Source organism: Aythya fuligula, chromosome Z (assembly GCF_009819795.1).
Source record: "Aythya fuligula isolate bAytFul2 chromosome Z, bAytFul2.pri, whole genome shotgun sequence".
Taxonomy (NCBI): domain Eukaryota; kingdom Metazoa; phylum Chordata; class Aves; order Anseriformes; family Anatidae; genus Aythya; species Aythya fuligula.
The window spans coordinates 12,194,698-12,217,008 of record NC_045593.1 but is presented as its reverse complement, the minus strand read 5'-3'; the positions used below and the strand labels follow the sequence as shown (position 1 = coordinate 12,217,008).

The following is a 22,311-nucleotide window of genomic DNA, read 5'->3' as shown; positions in this document are numbered from 1 at the left end:
TTTATGCTTTTCATTCCAGGCCAGAAGATTAGCCTTGGGTAATAGTGTGCCTGAAACTGTGTCTTAGCTTCCAATCTAAAAATAACATACCTTATCTGAACTATCCACACCTCCTGTACATGCAAAACTTGAGTTCAGGATGTACTCAGAGGAGGATTTCTCACAAGATGTTCTTTATCTCTTGTTGGGTGGTTAAAATAATGAGCAGTTGTTCCTGTGGCATTTCATCCATTACACTCTTGGTCCTGGCCAGAATAGAGAATTGCAGAGGAACACGTTTCAAGTAATAAATTTAAACATTTTGAAACTTGAGAAAAAGGTGAATTAAGAGAAAGCCAAAGATTCAGGTTAGATCTTGTTTAATCCAAACCAGGATATCCATCCCTGACAAAAATGTTGACCACGGCTATTTTTTGGCACGGTGTTTGTTCTCTCCCCACCCTGGTTTCTTGGAAGTCACTGTGCTCTGGCTCTTCAATTACAGATGGATAATTGATGCGTTGCAGACTGGAAAAAGCTTATCACACTGCATTATTTGTTCCACCACTGGAGCCCTATCACCACTGTGAAATCTATTTCTGCAAGCTTGAAAGAGACTTGGATAAACCACCTGGCGATCCTGTCTGGGACTGTCGACAGTCTGATCCAGGCAGTTTTTCACGGACTCTTAAAAATGGCATTGACAGAGGGAAGGGGTCTGTTTCACCAGTGCATATTTTGGAGAGAGGGTTGGTGCAGACAAACTGATGGAGGCTGTGCTGCTTATTAGAGGATAACCCAGACTGAGGCTCTGTTCAGAGCCAGGAGCTCAGGACCAAGTCTCTGCCCATTGCTGTTCACACCAAATTTCCCCACCTCATCCCAGCTTAAAGCCAACCTGAGCCCTACAAATTCTGCTATGCTTTGTGGTTTGGACAAACTTGTCAGCAGCTGCCACATCCCTGCATTGCCAGGCTGCAGTGAGGCAGCAGCACATCCTCAGGCCACTGGCCAAGAGTGCATGAAGTCTTTTGGGTACCTAACTCTGTGGCACCATGCAGAGGGTGCTTAATGATGCCTTGTCTGGCATTTAAAGCCAGCCTTCCTTTGCTGATCCCCACTGGCAGCCTCTCAGAGAGGCTTTGACTGGCACTGAGCAGGGGAGCAAGCCCTTCATGGGCCACTGCAGGGATAGTGACAGGCCCCAGAGGAAGAGACCTGGCCATACTGGCGGCATGGTGAGGAGTGACTTTTTCCACAAGGCATTTCCCAGGCATTTGTGGTGTGCTTGGGGCATGTGGCCCACCTGCCATGGGAGCCCAAAGGCCATTCTTGGGTGCACAATGCTTGCAAATCCCCATGAATCTGCTTTCCCCTTGATAGTCCATGTCTGTGGAGGCTCCCTCAGGGAGGAGGGTGGTGGAGTTTGCCTGAATTCCAGTTACTGACCAAAACTCCTGAAGAAATAAAGAGCAGATCTCAGAAGCTTTCAGAAAAAATACCTCCCTTGCTTGGTCCTGTGGGATTGCAGTGGTCAGCACAGAGGTGGGAAAAGGCTTCAAAGCCATCGTATGAAAAGCAGCTGCACAACTCGTTGGCTCTTCGTCTTCCTTCCTGGCTCCTTGGGGACAACACTTGCAAATCCCACCTGAAAGGGCCATCTGTGTTCTCCCCGCAGCCACGCTGAGGTCTGAGGGCTCTGCCCAGCCGCAGCACGTGGCTGTTGCAGAAGCTAGACAGAGGATGGCACAGTGCTGGGCATTTTGCATTGTTGCTGGAGAGGGGAGGCTTCATCCTCGCGTTGCTGCAGGAGCAGCGTTAAGTGCCAGCCTCGTGGGGGGAGTTGGTAGCCCAGCAGGAGCAGAGCTGGTAGCACGCCTGGGAATGAAGGAGCCCAGAGAGTCACAGTGGGGTCAGGAATTCGGTGACAGTCGGTGCATGGTGGTGGCATAGTGCTGGGTGTGGCCTTTGGTACTTCAGCTGTGGTCTGGCGCTCTCAGTGTGGCTCAGTGGAGATGACTTGTGAAAGAGCAGGTGCAGGTTACCTCTGTGTTTGGTATGAAGCAGTTAACACTGCAAACAGAATTTTTTCCAAGTGAAGGAACTGCGAATGTTTAATTACAGATAAAACTCTGCCTCAGCCAGAACATTTTTATTTATAAATAATCATTTTGCTTTGTTGCCTATTGAAATTATGTCCTGCAGTTTTATATAACAACCTCGTTAATAACCTGCTTTCCCAATGTCAGTACTAACATGATAGTAATAAGAGTCACCTTTCTCACAGAGTAGCATTTTTGCTTGCACAGAAGGTGGGAAACAGTTTTTACCTAATAGTTATTGCATTTTAGCTGATATCTAATTATCTGACATAAATATACCCATGTGCTTCCCTTCATCTTAAACTGTTGATAATGAGGCAGAGATGTATCCTGCTGCTAGAGAACCTTGTCGACAGAAGAAAGGCAATTATGGTGTGCTGGAGCTTATGTAGCAAAGGCTGGAAGGACGATGCTGGGTGGGCACGCAGCTAAGGGGCGGTATGTGTGTGTGTGAGTGTGTCAGATTTTATTCTCTTTTTCATCTCTCTTGCACTGTTCACTGGCCCCACAACTAGAAGCAGAAATCAACCTTGGGGTCCCTTCTTGTCTCCAGATCAGTAGGATCTATGCTTCTCTTTGTGAAGCATTCTTGGTATTTTATTCCAGCACAAAACAAATTCAAAGTATTGCTGTTTTGATGCTGTATTATTTTAGATTCACTTCACACTTTTGGACAAGTGTATTTCACCATTTGGAGATCAAGAATGGAGAATCAGTACCTCCACTGCTTTTTACTTTCAAGTCCAAAATTTATGCCTATAGACAGTGACTTTGTGGGCCAGCTATTCCTTGTGGAAGGGACAGAGGAGAATGATGTGCAGCAAAGACTTCTGCATACAGGAATTTGATCAAAAGATTGAAAATAAAAGAGCAGAGGCTAAACTCTATCATTAATTTGAACCAAAAAATGTGTGTAGCGTCAAACCACCAGGACATGATGGGCAGGAACCAGGTGGACTCTATTAGAAAGCGAGGAAGGGAACATTTCTTCTTTCTCATAGCTGCCAAGAAACATGCTTGTTTCAGCTTTTGCATGAAATGATAGATGGGTCCTTTGAAGCCCAAATCTTTCTGGTTTTATTCCTTCTCACTTTGGGACATGGGTGCTGGGGATATTCATTACTCATATTGGAAACATTTGCCACAGGAAGCTCCTGGAACAGAGTTTGGAAAGCCATGAAAGCCTTAACAGCAGTTGAAAACATCAGTGCTGTCCCAGCACTTGCTGAATCAAATTATTGAGTGCCAAGATAAATTAATGTTTGTCTCTGAGTCATTCCCAATTTTACGGAGTCCAGGGTTTCCAAGCTCCTTTCCTACCAAGAAAATCCTCTCTCCTTGAAAAAGAAATCCCATTTTGGTGGCAGCAGCTTCCAAAATCTGGAATGGTGTTTAGAGAAGACTTGCTTTGTTCTCCAGTAAATTCCTTTCCATTTCTCCTTGCCCAGTGAAATAACTGGAATATTTGCATTTATTTTTTTTTTTTTTTCTAATCAGGGTTTTCAGTTGTCATAAAGCATAGGCTAATGAGCCTTTTCTGTGAAACTATCTGGTTGATTAACATTTATACAATGAAACAAAGCTCAAGGGCTAGTCTATGAAGTATATTTAATGATCCTGAACATCTGGCTTGAGAATCCAGGATTTCACTGAAATTGAATTAAGATTCCTGTGATTAGAGCTTCAAAATAAGGGAGATAAAGGCAACAAAAACACAAGGCCGGGAGACACAATTCTACCTTCCAAGCCTGTGGGGTGGAATAACCGCAAGCTGCCCCTTTTCCTGAGGTTGTTGCTGAGATATCCAGGATGCTGCAGACAGTGGTCAAGTTTATCCTTGTGGGGAAAGCTGAGGTCTCTGCTCGTATGCCACACCCGGCCAATGGAGTAGGATAAAATGGGGAAGAGCTGCTCTTGGTGACTTCTGCTGCTGGCAGGCCCAAGCACTGCCCCTGGACTGGCTCAGCTTGTACTTTGGGCATCTGTGGAGTCTGGCACTGCCTTTCTGGGGTACCAGCACAGCCCCATACTCCTCGCTGTGGGCTGCAAAATTGCAGGTCATGGAAGAGAGGGGCCAGGTACACACCTATGCTGACATCTTTCCCAGTGGTTGCACCAGCAGTAGATGTAACCCAACAGAGCATTGCTCACCCCTTTCCATCACATTTCCAGACAGTTTCTCCTCCCACAATGTGACACAGAAGGGATAAGAATATAAACAGATCACAGTTCCTCACCATCATTCAGCAACCATCAATTACTCAACACTCCCAGCACCTGAAAGGGGCTGAACAACCCTCAAATCACCAATCTCCCTGCTGGGCTTGTCTTCCACTTAGACAGGACAGCTACATCCCCTTTCAAAATCCTTGCTGCTTGAGACTTCTTTTCCTTATTTGGGGTAAAAAAGAGGGTTTCCTAAGATTTCTCAGGGATGAAGATGAGGCTTTATTTCTTAAGATGCTCCATATATCTCAGCACTCTCTCAGGCAGTGAAGACCTGTGATGGCTGCCCCTTACAGCTGCAGTAAGTGAAGCTGGGGCATTTTAGCAACTCTAACTCATTTTCCTTGTCTTGTAGAATCTCTGTTGTTAGGCTTTGCTGCTGTAGAACACCTAAGGCTTTCTACATTCACAGATAATTTAGCACTTAAATTTCACTTGTGGGTCCTAGACTTCTGGTTGTTCGCATCCTGGTTTGTTCACAGAATCTCTCTTGGAGCGCCCTGGAGTCCCAGTCAAACGTTAATCAGAGCAGTCAACTTTGAGCAACTTCAGAGTGGTCCATCATGTTGCAGGGTCAGGGATCATTCCCTGGGACCGATGCCATCAGTAGTGATATTGTCATGTACTGGGGAAGTGTTTCTCATGGGCCAGAATGCTCCTTGCTCTCAGGAGTGCACACACGTGTAAGCCCCTGTGTGTGTGCATTTGCAGGACTGCATTCTGCAGATGTGGCATTCTAGAGGATACTAGTGGGTGGTTAAAAATATAGTAAGGATATTATTATAGATATATAATTTGATTCCTTTAGTCTGAAATAAGCCCCCAGTAAATTTATATTTACTTGGCAAAGAAGACATGAAACTTGGTTTGGCAGTTGTGTTTAGCAAAACACTGGGAACTCAAGGGAAAAAATATTGCCTGGCTGAGTAGGTTGAACTAAAACTAGGGAACGGGGCTCTGTGAATCTGAATTCAACCCAGTTTTTCAGAGCTACTTACCCAGTCTACTTCCACCATTGGCCAACTGACAGAAATTCAATATTTTTCTTTTAGTGAATGAAAAGCATAGTCAGAAACAGCCATTGGGTCAGAATCATATGCAAAAGCTCCTCTTGTGCTTTTGTTTCCTAATTGCTCTTGGAAGGATTTTTCGGACTGGGCTGACGCAGTTGTGTGTGTGAATTTCCTGGCAAATAAGGAAGGTGACTGTGTCCAAAAGACATTTTAGAGTGTGAATTCACAGCTTTTCCATGTCTAATCAGGGAACGTAAACCATTAGCCACATGTTCTCCATTTCCATCACATTTTTTCACACTTAAACAGAAACATGCCAAAGAAAAGGTGCTACATTCTTAATGCCCCCAAATAGGAACCACGGGAGTCCGTTAAATGCTGTGGCCATTTCCAGCATACAAATCAATTTTCCTTGTGGTGGTGAAGTGGTGAATAATGCCTGGTTTGTTTAAAGGAGCATGACTGATTTTGGATGAAGGATCCTGTCACTTTGGCATTTTTAGTTTTATTTATTGCACACAACCGTATAAAACTTGGTACTGGTCTCAGTGCCAGGCTTACTAGTGGAAAAGCTGAAAGGACCACATAACTCCTGGTGCAGCAAAGAGGTTCTCCTTCTGCAAGGCATTCTCTGGACTCCTAAGAAATTATTTTGAATAACATGGCAGAGAAGGATTTCATCAGTTGGCATCTGCTGGCTTTATTTTTTCTTCCATTTTGCCTGTGTCAAGATGAATACATGGAGGTGAGCAGAAGATCTTATAAACCAGTGGCCAAAGTATTGCAAAGTCACCACCAGACTGGCCATAAAGGTTCCAGAAGCAGGGAAATTTTGAAACAGCGGAGTCAACTTATAGAGTGGACTGTTGCTAATAGCTCTTCTACAGACCAAAATGTCCTGAGACCAGAGGTAGATGATGTAGAACTGACTACCTCAGATAGAGTCCAGGTACTCTGAATTAATCTTCTAAAGATAACTTTAAAGCTAATGGGAATATTTATTTTTTTTTTCTTCTAAGATTATTAACAATATGTTTATGAAATTAATTTTATTATAGCTGTATATTGGTCTGTATCCTGCTGGGTTTCTTTATAGGATCTTTAAATGAGCTGGCAGAGCCAGCAGTGTTTTTGGGACACTGGTAACAACATAGACAGAAGTCCTCTTTAGCTGAAACTATGATACAATGCAATCATATATTGTGATATACAGTCTCTTAACTATTTCAAGGTACTACTTAATTAATATATTAAGTTTTAGATTCAGTTAACTCGTTTGGATGTGAAGGAAAATTAGAGAATTTATAGAGATATTTGGAAAGATTCAGTTAGAAGAGAATGAATTTCATTGAAAACTATGTATATAAAGTATATTCTCTTGGGCTTGAGACAAACATAATGAACTGAGTATTCAAAATTATTATTCTAAGGGATAGCTTGAAAAAAACAAACAATAAAGTATTGAAGTGTTCGAGATCTGAATAGATTTAATAATGATATATATCAGCTTAGTGTCAGTGGAAAAAAGATTTGGAATGAAACTAAAAATCATCTATAGTATCTGCTTTTTAAACAGAGGATCTTTTTATGCCTCTTACATGGCATTTTATATGTTAAAATCATTAGCTCACAACAAAGAAATAATTGCATAATTTGATTATACAAAAAATATTGCAATCCAAATTTAAAAGGAAAACTGTAGGGCAGAAGACAAAGCTTTTCCCAGCACAACAAAATGATGCTCAAATGAAATTTTTGTTGATTGATATTTCTTAGAAACAAGAACATGAGTGTTTTGCTCTTATTTCTGATAGAAATGTTTGAGTCTTATGCAGTCTACAATTTATCCTTTGTGATGTAAAACAAATTTTCAGTTTGAACCATGACATTTTGAATCCCCAAAAATCATGGACATATAGACAAGTGTAGAATAACAATTTACTTCATGATAAGCAGAGGAGAGATTTGATTTTAATCCTGTTTTAGGCTTAAAGAACTGAAACACATCTGAGTAAGGGAATGAATTTAATACACCACTATATGCCCTAAATGTATAAATGTATATATAAATGTATATATAAATGTAAATATATCATTTATTTTTTGTAGTGCATTGCATTTCGTATTTCTTGAGCAGGAATTACATGTTTCTATAGTACATTGAGCAAGATAGATGTTTAACTGTAGGTATGCTAAATTACACTTGCAGTATACAAACAGTGTAAGCAAACATATATACATGTATATATTCCAATGAGTCAGTTACCACGTGTGTTCCTCTTTACTGCATAGAAAACTGTACAGCTGCATACTATAGACCATATGTTATTGGTAGTTAAAGACAACTACTAACAAAATATCATATAATGCAGTATTTAACGCAGCATAATGATTTTTTTAAGGTTAAAGCTCTCCATTACAGAAAGTGCCACTGTTTTTAGGGTGCATGTGTCTCTCATCAGAGAGTTTAGTACATGTGCAGAGTTGCCTGCTGGGAGAAGAGGCTGTGACATTAAAAATGAGCCCAGCAAGCCTGAGTACAGCTGATGGCAGTCATTTACCTGCCAGTCCCCTCTCTGGGAAGCGATCTTTTTCTGGGGAAACGATGCAAGTTTTGGCTTACCGAAATGAAATGGAGCGCTAGCAGATGCGTGACAGGGCCAATCCATCACAGAGTGGCTGACGCAATAGGTATTTTCCATCTCCAAACTCCAGGGATTTCCAGGCAGAGAAAGAAAAGAGATGGTAAAGACTTGTTTTAATTTATGTCAAACTTCTCCCCTCCCCCTGAGCTATCTAAAAGCTGTTTTGCAGCTGCTGAAGACAACCAGTCTGTGAATGGAAATGTTTCACCCCTAAATCCTACTTTGCTGCTTATCCTAACTGTGAGTGGAGAATATAACCATCTAGTTAAAGAGTTTTAAAGATCCTATTCCCTGTTGTGGCACTGAGACTATAGCATTTGTCTTTACTGCACTGGGTAAGAGGTCAGTTTCCACACCCCCAGTAACTTACGAAAAATATAATGCATATTTCTCAAGCACATGGTTTCTTAATAAATGGAGAGAGCCATGCCAGACACATTTGTCCTTTATAGCTTGCTCCTTTAAAACCTTCAGGTACTAGTCAAACTACCGGTGTTTTGCCTTGAAATCTGGTGGGTTGTTTATTTCATTGCTAGAAAAGGGGCATGGAGGACATTAGTGTCCACAAAGAAATGCTATTTTACATCCAGAACAGGAGCCAAGGATGGTGGCTGTACATTAATTGTCTCCTGCATTGTCTTAGATAGCACAATGGAAACCTATAAAATTATTCAGGAATTGAAAAAGGATTGCATTGCTTATAATGATTAGTTTCACGTCTTTAAATTAAGGGAATTTTATAGACCATCTGCTGCCTAGAACTGCCTCCTATATACTAAATCCTAGGAAATTCAACAAATATCCGCAATGTCATTGTTTCCAGTTTTCTAACTTTATTAGGATATCAGTGTGGTAGATATATTTCAAAAGCCCCTAAATCATACTCGTGTTCCAAAAGCAATGCCAAAGATTCATTGTGCAATAAAATTTATGTGCAAATGGCTGCATAGGACACTTTTGGCAAGTAGGCTGTAATTAATCTCTATGTCCCATTTGGGTGTAATTTTACATTAGCCACAGCTTTTTCTTTTAAATGTACTTTTCATGAAGTTCTCTGTTTTCAGAGATTAAAAAAGAATCTTCAATATTCATTGTTCTTGGCAGCCAGCTATGAACATTTTTTTTTCCTCGTCAAAGGATTACTAAAGATAATAAGTCAATACTACTTTATGACTTCCATAAGTAGCTATTTTCAAGTCAGTGGAACTGCTGTAGTACAACCAGGCTGGCAGGACTTGCCCTCTTTCACACATAATCTGTTGAGTTTTTGGAGAGATTGTGTCAAATAGCTTTTGGCTATGACCAGCACTGGTATCTGTTTTGCAATAAAACTACTGTTTATCTAATAATGTTGGCCAGGATTTCAGTGCACTTTGTAAGAAAATAAATCTTACCTGTGCAGAGACTTTCACATGCCTGAGGTAAGGTTTTCTGACACTTGCAGTTCATTTTGCTGGACTCATGCTTTCCTTTACCAATTACCCAGAGTTCTAAGTATTTAGGTATTTCCAGGCTGATAGTACTTATTTGCTCTTGGCAGAAGTGTATATAGTTGGCCCTCTTGTTTAATATGAATATCAAGCTCTATCAAAGAAAAAGCTGAAGATTTTATTCTTAGCCCATACTTGACATTAGCATTTCTGATGATGCAAAATGTTTGCACAGTTCCAGTCCTCTTGTGTTTGGCTCCCCTTCAAGAACTGAAAATGAGCTGAAAGTAGGATTACTTCTTTTGTCATACTAGGAAACACTTGAACAGTGTGTCTGGTGATTATCAGATAAATTCTTTGTAAAAACAGGGAGAGACAAAACAGCAAGAAAGATACAAACAGGTTCTCCAGGAAGAGATAGTCCAACAGGTAGAACTCATTTTTCTTTTTCAACATAGACCTTATCCAAAAGGAAGATGAAAAACATCTCATTGACCAAAATACCATAAATCCAAAGCTCTTCTGCCCACTGACAAGTCTTAACATTTCCACAAGTCTTTGAATATGGAGCAGGTTTGTTGAGCTGTCAGGTCAACCTTTCCTCCCATGGTAGCCTCACTGTCATTGGTTCCAGATGCAGAGGAACATGTCTGTGGCATTGGAGGAGTAGCAGTGTTTTGTTGGCATGAAAGGTGTTTTCTGTATTTATGACATAAATTCCCAAGCCTTTTGAAATGAATGAATTCTGAGGGTATGAATTCTAGGGACATGCTTCGAAGTGTTCAAAATGTGGGCAGAAAACCAGTGTTTCAAATCCATCTGTTGACCTTGAGGGCAGGAATACAGCACATCTGCACGTTCATTTGGCAGTTCCCATCTCACCAGAGGATCATTTGCTGCTGTTAAACCAACAGGTCTGCATTAAGTGAGTAATTTAAGGATGATAAAGATGATGGAAATAAAGGAAAGGAAGACCTATGAGAAAATTGAAATAGAAGATGTAGTTGGAGCTATCCCCCTGCAGAATATAAGAACTGCAGATTTGTGCCTCTGGATAATAGCAAAAAATTGTGAGGGGGAAAAAAAAAAAAAAAAAAAAGTAGAAAAAATGAAGAAGTAGAGAAATAAAATCAAACCTAGCACTTCTTCCTCAGCTGACCCATCAGAAGTTTTGTGACCACTGAATCACCACAGTGCCTAGTTACAAAATCTAACCAGGATTGGATACGACTCCACTAGTATAAATACAATAATTTGGGAAAGAAAAGCACTGAAATGAAGCTATTATCAAACTACTATTACAGAAACCGAGCTGTTTGTAGTAAATGTATTAATTTATTCGTGTTGCACCTTGGCACTTTTTTAGGTTTTCCCAGCTTTAATAGCCTGTAAATATGCAAATCTGAGAGCTTTAACAGGACTATGCTGCATTTTTGAGTATCTCCTTCTGGCAGTCTGACCCAGTTTTCTTAATGCTAATTGAAGAATTGTTCATTGCTGATGGACAAATGGAATCCCTTTTTTTCCTGCCATTCGTTGCTCCTAGCCTTGCTTGCCAACAAAAGGCCGGCTGAAATGTGGGATCACTGAAAAGCAAGATAGAAACCTAACTGAAATATTCAGCTAACTTTATTATTTGGTATTATTTTATTTTCAAAACCCCCACTACATTTGTTGACAACATTTTTCTTTTGTATATTTATATTTATTTAATACTCTTATAGGTCTTAGAACACTTGAAGTGCTTTTGCCTTAAATCTTCCAGAAATTACATCTTTAGGGAAAACCCAAGTATGAGAGATTTCATTCTAGATAAGAAATGTTTTGAAAACTTAGCAAATATATAAACAGAGGCTATGCAATGAAGACCCTGTAAGTGACATGTATATGATCAATGCAGTCCATGAACAAGTTATTTAAAATTTATTTTTGTGCACTTAGCCCCCACAAACTGGACCGCAGAATCCAGACTGTAGTTCCTGCTGCCGTGGTGACTTCGGAGTTCGGCTATACCAAGGACCCCCAGGACCTCCCGGCCCTCCTGGGATGCCAGGTAAAGAATGCACTGTACTCGATTTTTGAACAGTCTAATTAGAGACTACATATTACAGGCTATTCTTGAAGTATCAGAGAATGGTCCAAATCAGAATCTGGGAACAGATTCGGAAGCAAGTTTTTTCTATCATTTCTTGGGAAGACAGAGGTTTTCAGTTAGATTCTAAAGACTTTCCCAGTGTAGAACCAATTGTTAATAAAAATCAGCTTCAAGAATTCATATTGAAAGTAATCTCCTTATGTTTCTAGGCCAAATTGTTCTGTCTTCTTAGAGCAGCATGAAGCTTCCATTAAACTTGGAGGAACTTGTTTCCTGGAGTTGATTATTGCTTTCACCTCTGAATAGTGAAGCAATAATGGATTGCTGGATAGCAATGCTATTGTGTACTGTATGCAGGAGTTTTTTTCATCTGGCACACTGCTAGCCAAATTTTTACAAAGAGACACACATTCTACTATTTTCTCATGGAAACTTCTTCTTTTTCTTCTTTCTTGCTGTCTTCCACAATAAAAAGTAGTTTTTCTTTAAATTAAAAATGCACACGGAAGAACAGGATACACAAAACTAGAAAAAGACGAGCCTACAGAACGGAAAAAGCTAGTTGTATGTTTGTCTGTTTGCCACAGCAGCTACCTTCAGGGATTTGAAAATGATCATTCCTAAAGCAGATGTATAATGTAAATAGATCTAATGGTGAGGCTTCTTGTACAGAAGTAACTGCATTGTGTACTAATACATAGTCGACTTCTTAGAAGTTGCACAAAATTTTTATTACACCCTCTCTTTTAAGGCTGCAGGTCAATAAAGCGGGACGCAGCCCAGTCCCAGCTTTGCCCTTTCCTCATGCCAGGATGTAACTCTGTCACACTCTTGTGTTACCAAAGGATGCCACAAATGTGTGGCAAGTGGCAACCTTACACAGCCTAGAACTTCTGTTTCATTCAACTGCTGCATTTCCTATCATTGTGCGCTTGAGGGGAATGACAACAACTGTTCTTCCTTTGATTGAAACAAATACCACTTGTACATTTCCGTTCTGAGCTGTTAGAAAAGTAGAGCTGTTCTTTTAGGAAAGATCATTCTTGTTATTTTTAGGAATTATTGATTTCTTCATTCAGACAAACAAAAATTGGTTCATTTCTTCTATTATCTAGCTTGTTAGTTTGAAGTCAATTTTTTCTTAGTACAAAAACTTTGAAGAATCACGTATTCATATTTGATCATGGACAACATAACTCTTATAAATTCATAACTAAAGTGACTAATCAGAGAACAAGCAGAGTGACAAAGAATCTAATTCAAATTCACATTGAATTAGAACAATGATGACACCAATTAATCCTCTGAGTACTTAATTGAAAGGTCAGGCTCTTGCTTCAGTCAGGCATAATAACTACTCAGTTATTCTGGCCAACTTTAATATTTTGTCAGTCGCATAGTCACACATGTTTGCTCAGTAATTTCCTCAGTAAACACTGGGAAGTAAGTAATACTGCAGATGCAGAAACACATTTTTATAATGACCCTTTTTATAAGAAGCCATCTCAGAAAAGTTCCATTATAAGGCTTTTGTCTTTAAATCAATCAACCTCTTTGAGCTAACCAGCACCCTAAGAATGTAGCTCCTCCAATTTTTCACACAGATGGGTGATTTAACTAGTTTAAGATTACATCCACTCTCCATTTGTGTATACAATTTCTAAAGACAGCAAACTGTTCTTCAAAATTATCTCATCTTATACTAGTTAACTTGAATCAACAGGAAATATGTTTTTACACAAAAGAAAAAGCAAGACTATATATGTAGTCACCAGGTACGTGTCAGCTGGCAGTGGCCTTCACTTTCCCTAAGCGTCATGTCCACTGAGGTCTCTTCCTTGCATACTTCCCCAGTAGCACAGTGACCCAAGACACCTGCTGTTTATACAGCACCAAGATAGCATGAGGATTAACTCTTAAATACCAATGTATGTCCTTCTGGAAGCATGCTCATCAAAACCCTTACCTTCATCCTAAACACAAAACTGTTTCTTATCCATCACAACTCAATATGGGTTTTATTATGAAAAGTACATGTGCTGAAAACTTGTAGAAAAGGACCCTGTCACAGGTAGCTGTTAAAATGTATTATTTGAAATAATTGAAGTTAAACAGAAAACTTTGTTTCTTTCAAGGAAATCATGGAAACAATGGAAACAATGGAGCAACTGGCCAGGAAGGAGCCAAAGGTGAGAAGGGAGACAAAGGAGATATGGGACCAAGGGGTGAGCGTGGCCATCATGGACCCAAAGGCGAGAAGGGTTACCCTGGGATTCCTCCAGAGCTACAGGTACAAAACTGCTTGTGTCAGCTCCAGCAGTAACTAATGCAGGATACTTAACCAAATCCACCTGTAAATGAATACAGTGAAAGATCTATATAGTGTTTGTCATGACTGACAAATATGCTCTGCATGATCTTTCTGGAAAGGAAAGGCATCAGGGCTTAGCCTTTTTTAGAGTAAGGTTCCAGCTAAGAAATGGGGAGGAAGAAACAAATGGCTCCTTTTTATGACAGAAAGACAGTACCTGGGTCATTAAAGGTGAATAATAGGGATTATAATTTTTCTATTAAGCTGTACTATACACATAACTCTGTGCTTCCTAGGGCATGTGAATAGAGTAAAGGATTTACTCAGCCTCATGTTTCTCAAGTCAGTCAGGCCTTGTGAGATTCTCATAAGTACATGTAACCAAATACTTAAAGTATTGGGTCAAAACCTTTGAGTGCAGACCATAACCCTCTGGTTTTGAAAAATACCCTTCAGTTAGCGATCTGTGGTTTTAGAAGTCTCAATATCTGAAATATGTTGAGAAGCATGCAGGGTCTGCCTAGGAATGAGCAAGCTGAAAGCCAGGAAAGCATAAAAATATGGGTTTGAGCCTGAGCTGATAAGCTCTGCTGAGGAATGGATGTGTTTGTTTGGGCCCAATATTTTGTTGACCTAATCCCCTAGCTTTTGGATTAGAATTTATTCATGTCCCAGGAATTCAGCAGATGGTGAAGATCTTACATATATAAACCTGCAGTATGGCAGAGGCATGGTGTAGTCTTGTTCTTAAAGCAACCAAAAGCAAATAGGACTTGAATAACTAGGACATTTGACTGCTGCTGAAAACAGGATTTAAGAGTTGCCCACACTATACACTGCATTGTGAGTATATGTGAGCAGTTCATCAGCAGTAGCAGGAGCAGACTTGGGTATGTCTATGATACAGTGCAGCATAGGTGCTAAAAGCAAGATATAGATGCATGGTAAGCCTTTGGATGTATCCCCGCTGGTATCCAGCTGCCACTGTGGAATGGGCTTCTGTAGGTATTGTCAGATCAGCCAGTCGCATATAGGGGAATCCTAAAGCACTTCAGATAGTGCTAGATACATTTGTGTGGGCACCTTATTGGAGTCATATTTAGCTCCAAATTAACATAGTTAAGGAGCCTACTTACGAGGAAAGCATCTGAACTCCCATTACATACACATTATATACTCATTATGTACTCCTGTTTATACTCATTTGGGATCTAGAAGAACAACTCAGCTTAAAATGATAGTCATTGCTGCTTTTGGGCAAGTGTGTCTTCACATTCTGTGGAATATACTGTCTTGATCTCCAGTAACTATAAGGGAGTTTACATCCTCACTTGCATGTATACCCTTAAATGGAAGTATCTTAGTCTTGAGCCGATTCCTATCCCTAAACTCAGTTTACCACCAAAGGTACAAAATGGGATGTAGTAAACATGCAGGAAAAAGAATCCCACTTCTAAACCCTCCAACTATAAGCAAAACTGAATTTCTGATCTATTTACAAATCTATATCTTTTAACTGAAAGGTATTACTCCAAGTAATACTCATTTACATGGTTTATATCCTCATAAAAGTATGCAAATTAACAGCAAAATCACCAGTAGAGACAACCTGTGTAATGTGGGGAAATGACTGTAGATTTCTCAACATTGTGTATGCTTGAATTCTCAGCCTTAGGTTACACAAAGATGCAATAGTTGCACAGAATAAAAAACACGATGAAAATAGCTTCCAAAACTAATGGACTTTTGTGATATAGCAGAATTATATTAGCACTCTTTAAGAATTAGCCAGAATTAACATTATAGCTGAATATCTTGAAAAACATATTGGTTGTAATTACATTTGGCATAGGCATTTTTGCAGTTTTAAAATGAGTGATCAGTATTTCTTCTTACACATAGTGGTAGGAACTATTTTTAATAGTTACATTTAAAAATTCCCTGTATTGTAGAGCATATCATTTCTTATTCACATCATGCTTACGAACTTTAGAGAGGGGATAGAGTGGCAAAAAACTTTTAAATACAATCCTGGTTTAAGCACACAATTATTTTGAAAGACTTGCATTTCTATGTTTATCTGCTAATCCATAAACGAGACAGAGGAAAAAAGGACATCTTTTTCAGCTCTTTTGGTCAGCCCAAGAAAATAGCTTGGGGTCAAAAAATGTGAAATGGAATCTAAAAAAATATTATAAATTCCATCAAGTGGCCATTACAGATGCTTTGCTTTAACACATGATGAATTTTGATGTGATCCTGGCTGAGAAACAAGAAGTTAACAGTTTGCTGTCAGAGAAAATGTATCAAGCATGGATAAAGAAAATCAGCCCAAACTCTCAGCTCACATCTGGAGTGCCTCAGATTTCTGAGCAGATGGCTAATGATTTCCATTGTTGGATCTAACCTGGCATCTGATTTTGCCTTTTTCAGTTTTGTTCTCATTTGTATCTGAAATCAAAAGAAGTTTGGGGTGGTTTTATTTGTTTGTTTGTTTGTTCTTTAATACCATTGTAGCTGGAATTTCATTAAAAGTATTGTTTTTGTGGAGATCATTAACAGCTGTAATTGAACACTCTCCTTCTAAGAAATTAAGAGACAATAATAAAGTGTCTGTCAAATCACTGTGTGACTTTCTCACATCCAGGCATTGTAATTCTGCCTCTACCCCACCCACTGACAATCAGATGGGGGTATCACAGACTTAAAGGAGAGATAATCTTCCCTACCCATGCAAAAGAGTTCTATACAGGTCATTCCCTGGTATCCTACTGGGAATAATCAAAATTGTCTAGTGTGGGAGGTTTTGCACTGCTCCTTGTGAAAAATTTTTCCATGGCCAGTATGTCCCACTGCAAGAAGTTCAAGCACAGTTCTCACTTTCTTAGTTTCCTCTTTTTATCTCCACCACCCTTTGTTATCATGACTCAGGGGTACAGGGCAAGAAAGAAAAAGTGCTGATTGCTGAATCTCACTCACTGAACTTTTAGAAGACCTCTGATAAAAATGCTTGATGCATCTCTGTAGGTAGTTAGCAAGAAACGCCAATATGTATGGATTTTACCAAGATTACCTTTTCACACATTCAGTTAGGCAATGTCCAGCCTAACTGCATTGGGGAACATATAAAAATTAACTACATCACATATATCAAAAACACCATACATTTCCATAACAGTTGTCTATTGCATCATTCTAGAGAGAGTCAAAGGTAAATAAAATCCCAAACTAAGGTTCTGCTCTGCAAATTCTTGCCCATACACTTACCTTTACAGTCATGAATAGGGCAATTGAATGTAAGAAAGCTAGCACTCTTCCAGTTTCCTTCAATGGGAGTGTTGTTACTGGTGTTTAATGGCCTTGGATCAGGCCCTAGAAGAACATCTCTGTCAGGAAAATAAACAGACTGCAAATACAGGAATAAAATTGTAGCTGATTCCTCTATACATGTACATGTAATGGACAACTGACTGAGAACTGCATTTTTCCAGGTTGCTTTCATGGCTTCCATGGCTACTCACTTCAGCAACCAGAACAGTGGGATCATCTTCAGTAGTGTCGAAACCAATGTTGGAAATTTCTTTGATGTTATGACTGGGAGATTTGGCGCTCCAGTGAATGGTAAGTGCTTGTGAAACAAAATAATGCAGTTCTGGAGCTCTGGGGAGAAGCGTGATAAGTAATGGTGAGAAAACAGAGCTGTGTTATAACAAGGAACTGATGAAATATCATGATTGCCACTTGCTTTCAGGGAAATTATACTGGAAGCTGAGCAAGCCAAGAGAAGGCTTGCTAGCCAGCGTGACTAGTGCTAGAATAAAGACAGAAGAAAGAGGCCTTACCAGATCTGGGGAAGGAGCAAGATGGTCTGCTTTGAGACCTTTAGCCCTTCCGCCAGTGTGATGGTATAACCATGGCCACATGTTGCAGCAGCTTCTCATCCACCTCCTGCCTCCAGTCATTCACTCCATCCTTGTCTTCCCTTGAATCTGTCCATCTGTGAGATGGCCAACAGCAGATGTGGCTGGAACCAAGGCATTACAGTTTTTCCTGAGTTATTTTTCTGCTACATCAATCCCCCCTCACAGCTGTGGCACAGGAGGAACGATATAAGATGGGGGAGAGAGGGCCATAACCAAACACACGTGTAAGCAAAGCCTAAGACCATCTTCCTTCACTTGGCCTTTCTCACCTTTCCATTCATTTACCCAGAGCTATGAGAAGTGATGTTAGATTAAATGGAAGCTAGGCCCTCCAAGCTTGCCATGGCACTTTTCTTACTGGTGGCTAGAGCTACCGATCACAGCTCACAGCTGCCCTCTTTGGAGCTTACTATATATGTGTATGTTAAATTTTGACCCACAATGATTCAGTGACTTTGCTGCATTCTCCAAGCTCCCACTGTAGGGTCAGTGCTACAGAATTACTCTTCAAAGAGCAGGAGCTTGTCCTCTCTCCTGTGGGTGTCTTGTATATCTCATGATACATGACACTGTTGCACAGACAGCATTGTTGGCACCTTTCAGACAGTGAAAGAGCTAGAAGGAAAAAGGGCGATGGCAAGGGATGCGTTGTACAAACAGAAGAAGTGGTGGCTATGCCTGCATTTTTTGGGATGTGGCATGGCCAGGAGAGCAGCAGCAAGTACCAGCATGCTGGTAAAAAAACAAAAAAAAAAAAAAAAAAAAAAAAAGGTGAAAGAGAGCTCACAGGACTCAGCCTCTGGGAAATTTCTCTTTTGGTGTGATGGAAGGGATGGGCAGTCCTGTCATGTTCAAGTAAAGTCTGGAACAGGATGTGGCTTAATCCCTGCCATAGGCAGAATAAAAGTGAAACAGATTTTGGTCTCACTACAAGCAGAAGAAAAATACTCACTGATAACTATAAGCGATTTTTGGTCTCAGTTGTTTAGCTTTCTAAGCAAGAAGCACAAGCCTGCAGTGTGACTACCTTCTTCGACAAACAAAACATACTACATTTTGCAATCTTTTCAGGGGTGTATTTCTTCACCTTCAATATGATGAAACATGAAGATGTGGAGGAAGTGTATGTGTACCTGATGCATAATGGTAACACAGTATTCAGCTTATATAGGTAAGTAAAGGGTCAGGCCATTTTTACTGCAAAAGACATGTTTGCATAGGTGTGATTGGTTGCTCATGTTTCAAAAAATATTAAGTTGTTCTTTCTTTTAAGAAATTCTGTAGAGTGAAAAAGAATAAGAAAAAGTACTATATTTTGCTCTCCTCAACTTTCAAATTTGGATCCTACCTGCCACAGATGCTGGACCACAAATTCTGCCTTGATCAGAAGTTCCTCAGTGCTGAGGGGAATGGAATTAGGGTTGGAATTCACTGGTAGCATGATGTAATTCTGCTAATACATATCTTCATCCTCACTTTGGCTGCCAGAGAAAGGGTGTAATGAAGTGTTCAGCAGCTAATAATAGTCTTGTGAAAGACTATTTTCTTTAAAGGTGGAGAGCATGTAAACTGCAATAGTGAAGATGGGTGAGAAGTGAAGGTGTTCCACTTGCTAGCTTTGTTATCTTCAACACACTTTGAATAAAAAAGTTTCTGAACTTTTATGAAGTTAATGTTACTTGAAGAATCATCAAGAATAGGATCCACTTCTAGCTTAGCTACTCCTATAAAGACCACGCTGAGAAGCTTGTAGCCAAGTGGACGTCTGAAAAAAGTGTTTGGAAAAAAGTTATTTTTTTGATACCAACATAGGGTCTGGTGCCAAAATCAAGTTTTCCTCCAAAGTCTGACTAAACAGATATGAAATCTTAGATTCAACACACTGGATTTTAGACACTTAGACAACAGTGGCTTCATTTAAGCTGCCTTGTTGAAGCTGCTTCTTCAACAGCCAGTAACAGAAGCACCACCGAAGGGTGCTTCATTCCCAATAGATCTTTCCTTCAAAACAAAAAGCACCCAGATCTTTTCCCCTAATGTATTAATGTCAGAAAAGGCAACAAATGGAGGAGAAAAGGGAACTAACACTCAAACAAATTGGAGGGTTAGCCCACATGATACATGCCTAGGTTCCAACAGATGACCATCAGGATGATGCCTGTCTCCATCTTTTGCCCGTGCAGGGAGCTCAGGGACTCAGCCTACAGGAGAATCCCGACCTAGAGGCATTTAAAATTGACTGGCATGAATTACAGGGAAAGAGAGAGCATCACAGGAAGCCTGGAGTGTTGTGAAGAATGAGCAGAAGTTTATTTTAAAGCATAAATTCATACCTGTGTCATGGGGAAAACAAAAACAAAAACACATAATTTAAACTTCTAGAATTCCAGATTTTCAGAAGGAATTATACAATTAATTATATAAGGTGCAGAGGTTGTCTAACAGATCAAATGGACAGAAATGCCAAAGTTTCCACATAAAGCTGAAAAAATGTTGGCAAGCCTTTCCAGGAAGTTTTGCTCAGGATAACAACATACTTTCTCATGTTCTTTTTTAAAGTTGTTTGCATGATCATTGCTGAAAAAGAAAAAACTGATTTGTTAAAATATTCATCTTTAGCTATGAATCGAAAGGGAAAGCAGACACTTCAGGAAACAGTGCGGTGCTAAAACTTGCCAAGGGAGATGAAGTCTGGCTGCGAATGGGAAATGGAGCTCTCCATGGGGACCATCAACGCTTCTCCACCTTTGCTGGGTTTCTTCTCTTTGAAACCAAGTAAAGAGAGAAACAACCAAGTAGATGTTTACCTGAGGAAGCTTCTTATTGGGAACTGGCATTTTTCTTGGACTGTGGAATTGCATTATGACATGTAAAGATCAAGAAGGCTTGTTTTGATGCAATGTGTTGCTATTTCTGTATCAGAGATGAGCCGAATACACCAGGTAGTTGACACAATTACAGACGCATGGAGGATGTATTGCCATCTAGGCTGCAGCTGTTCAATGTTGTGATTGCTGTCTTCTCCAAAGCGACTGAAAAACAAAGGGGAAGGAGTTTTAATAATTTAGAGAGCAGTTTGCACAGTAAAGCTAATTTTGTCTTTAAATATACTCTAGTTAAATACACACCAGGAAGTGAACAATTGATTCATGTTCTTTTATTCAGTTCTTATGACATGTTCATTAAATTTGCATCATGGAAACAGGCCTGAATGAATTGTAAGTAGGCTCTGCTGAGACCAGATTTAAAGGAAGCTTGGACTAGAATGAACTTTACAAATAGAAGGAAAAAAAAATGTGAAAATTAAGATGTCAAGGATTCAGGTTTATTGCATCCCCATCTCAAACCTCTGAAGATAATTTTTGATAGATTTCTAGATTTTTAGTACATATTTATGCTTGCTCTCAAAAAAATAAAAAAAAAATAAAAAAATAAAGTAATAATTGTTGCCTTAGTAGGAGCTCAAAGCTAAGGTAATTTAGTCTGCAGGGTGCAGGAGACTGGACAGGGGAACTATAATGTTTCTTCCAAGCTTTTCAGTTGTTGAAACCTGATGTAACTGAATGCAAGCTGCCAAAGCAGAGGTATATATGCTGGAGAAGTTGGGATATGTCAACAGCACAAACAGAGAAACAGACTGTGAAGTTTGGAGCTCTTTTAGAAGGATGTATATTTTAGTATGGCATATTTACTTAGCAGCGAAGTTGTTGATACAGTTTTCTTACCAACCTTCCAAGAGCCAGTACTTCAGGAAAAGACATTGCAGCCTGGCAAAGCAGCAGAGATCCAGTTCATATTTAACTGGTGAAAGCAAACACTGGCTGGCTCAGTAGTTCTGACCACAGTAAATCAGGTCATTCTTCAGCATTAATATTTCACTAATATTTGCCACCAGTTTTTCAAAATGTGGCTACCTGAAATCCTGTCTTGCTATTTTCTTTTCATCAGAATCAGCACCGAATATACTAAAACAATATTGAAGTTTGTATATATTTTCTGCACATTCTGTCTCTCCACACACAAGCTAATGAAATACAAATTACATTTTAAAAGGGGATCACACAGACACTACCTGTCATTATTGTGTAACAAGCAGGTGAGGTTAGGGCAATATTTATCTGAAATTCTCTTCTATTGGCTAAAGATACTATTATCTTTCCAATAGAGAAAGTGAATCAAAATCTGCCCTATCAGTGTCTGTGTTCTTGTGTGCTTTCCTAGTGTATGGAAACCATGTCTTATGATGAAGAATGCATGTTGATACTTGATGAATATGACTTGTGATTTTTTAGTTTTATGCATCAACCACTGAAAATATTAGCTTTAATGAACTGTCCTCTGATGACTTTTATTTTTTTTTTACATGATTTTGGGTTGGGTTTGCGCCACGTAGGTTTTAAAAACCTGAGACCATGTTATTTTAATTAGTATTTTAGTAACATTCTGGCATGCCTTCAATTTAAAACTCACTCACCAGGTAATCAGAAAATTTTATTCTTCTGGAGTAAGTGCACAAGGTGTATGAGATATATGGCACCATGAACTAAGGTTCACAGTCAGAAAAATCTTGAAAAAAAATATTTCTTG

At 39.5% G+C, this 22,311-nt stretch overlaps 1 protein-coding gene across 2 annotated transcripts; it reads left to right on the top strand.

The window, feature by feature from the left end:
- Nucleotides 1–5,909: 5,909 nt before the first annotated feature.
- On the top strand, nt 5,910–21,148 carry C1QTNF3 (C1q and TNF related 3). 2 transcript variants are annotated; one of them, XM_032206049.1, is made up of 6 exons: nt 5,910–6,065; nt 11,337–11,448; nt 13,626–13,780; nt 17,293–17,422; nt 18,796–18,895; nt 20,344–21,148. In XM_032206049.1, exons 1-6 carry the CDS (start codon nt 5,982–5,984, stop codon nt 20,501–20,503), a joined length of 741 nt encoding a protein of 246 aa, XP_032061940.1. In that variant the 5' UTR covers nt 5,910–5,981; the 3' UTR covers nt 20,504–21,148. The 2 variants fall into 2 exon arrangements, with proteins under 2 accessions (XP_032061940.1, XP_032061939.1); XM_032206048.1 differs by having other exon boundaries at nt 5,910–6,269.
- The last annotated feature ends 1,163 nt before the right edge of the window (nt 21,149–22,311 follow it).

Excerpts from the sequence above, each read along its gene's own strand:
- C1QTNF3 (XM_032206048.1), top strand. The coding sequence starts at position 5,982 with ATGGCAGAGAAGGATTTCATCAGTTGGCATCTGCTGGCTTTATTTTTT. Across the intron at positions 11,449-13,625 it reads CGGCCCTCCTGGGATGCCAG|GAAATCATGGAAACAATGGA; the intron begins GTAAAGAATGCA and ends GTTTCTTTCAAG. Across the intron at positions 18,896-20,343 it reads ACAGTATTCAGCTTATATAG|CTATGAATCGAAAGGGAAAG; the intron begins GTAAGTAAAGGG and ends ATTCATCTTTAG.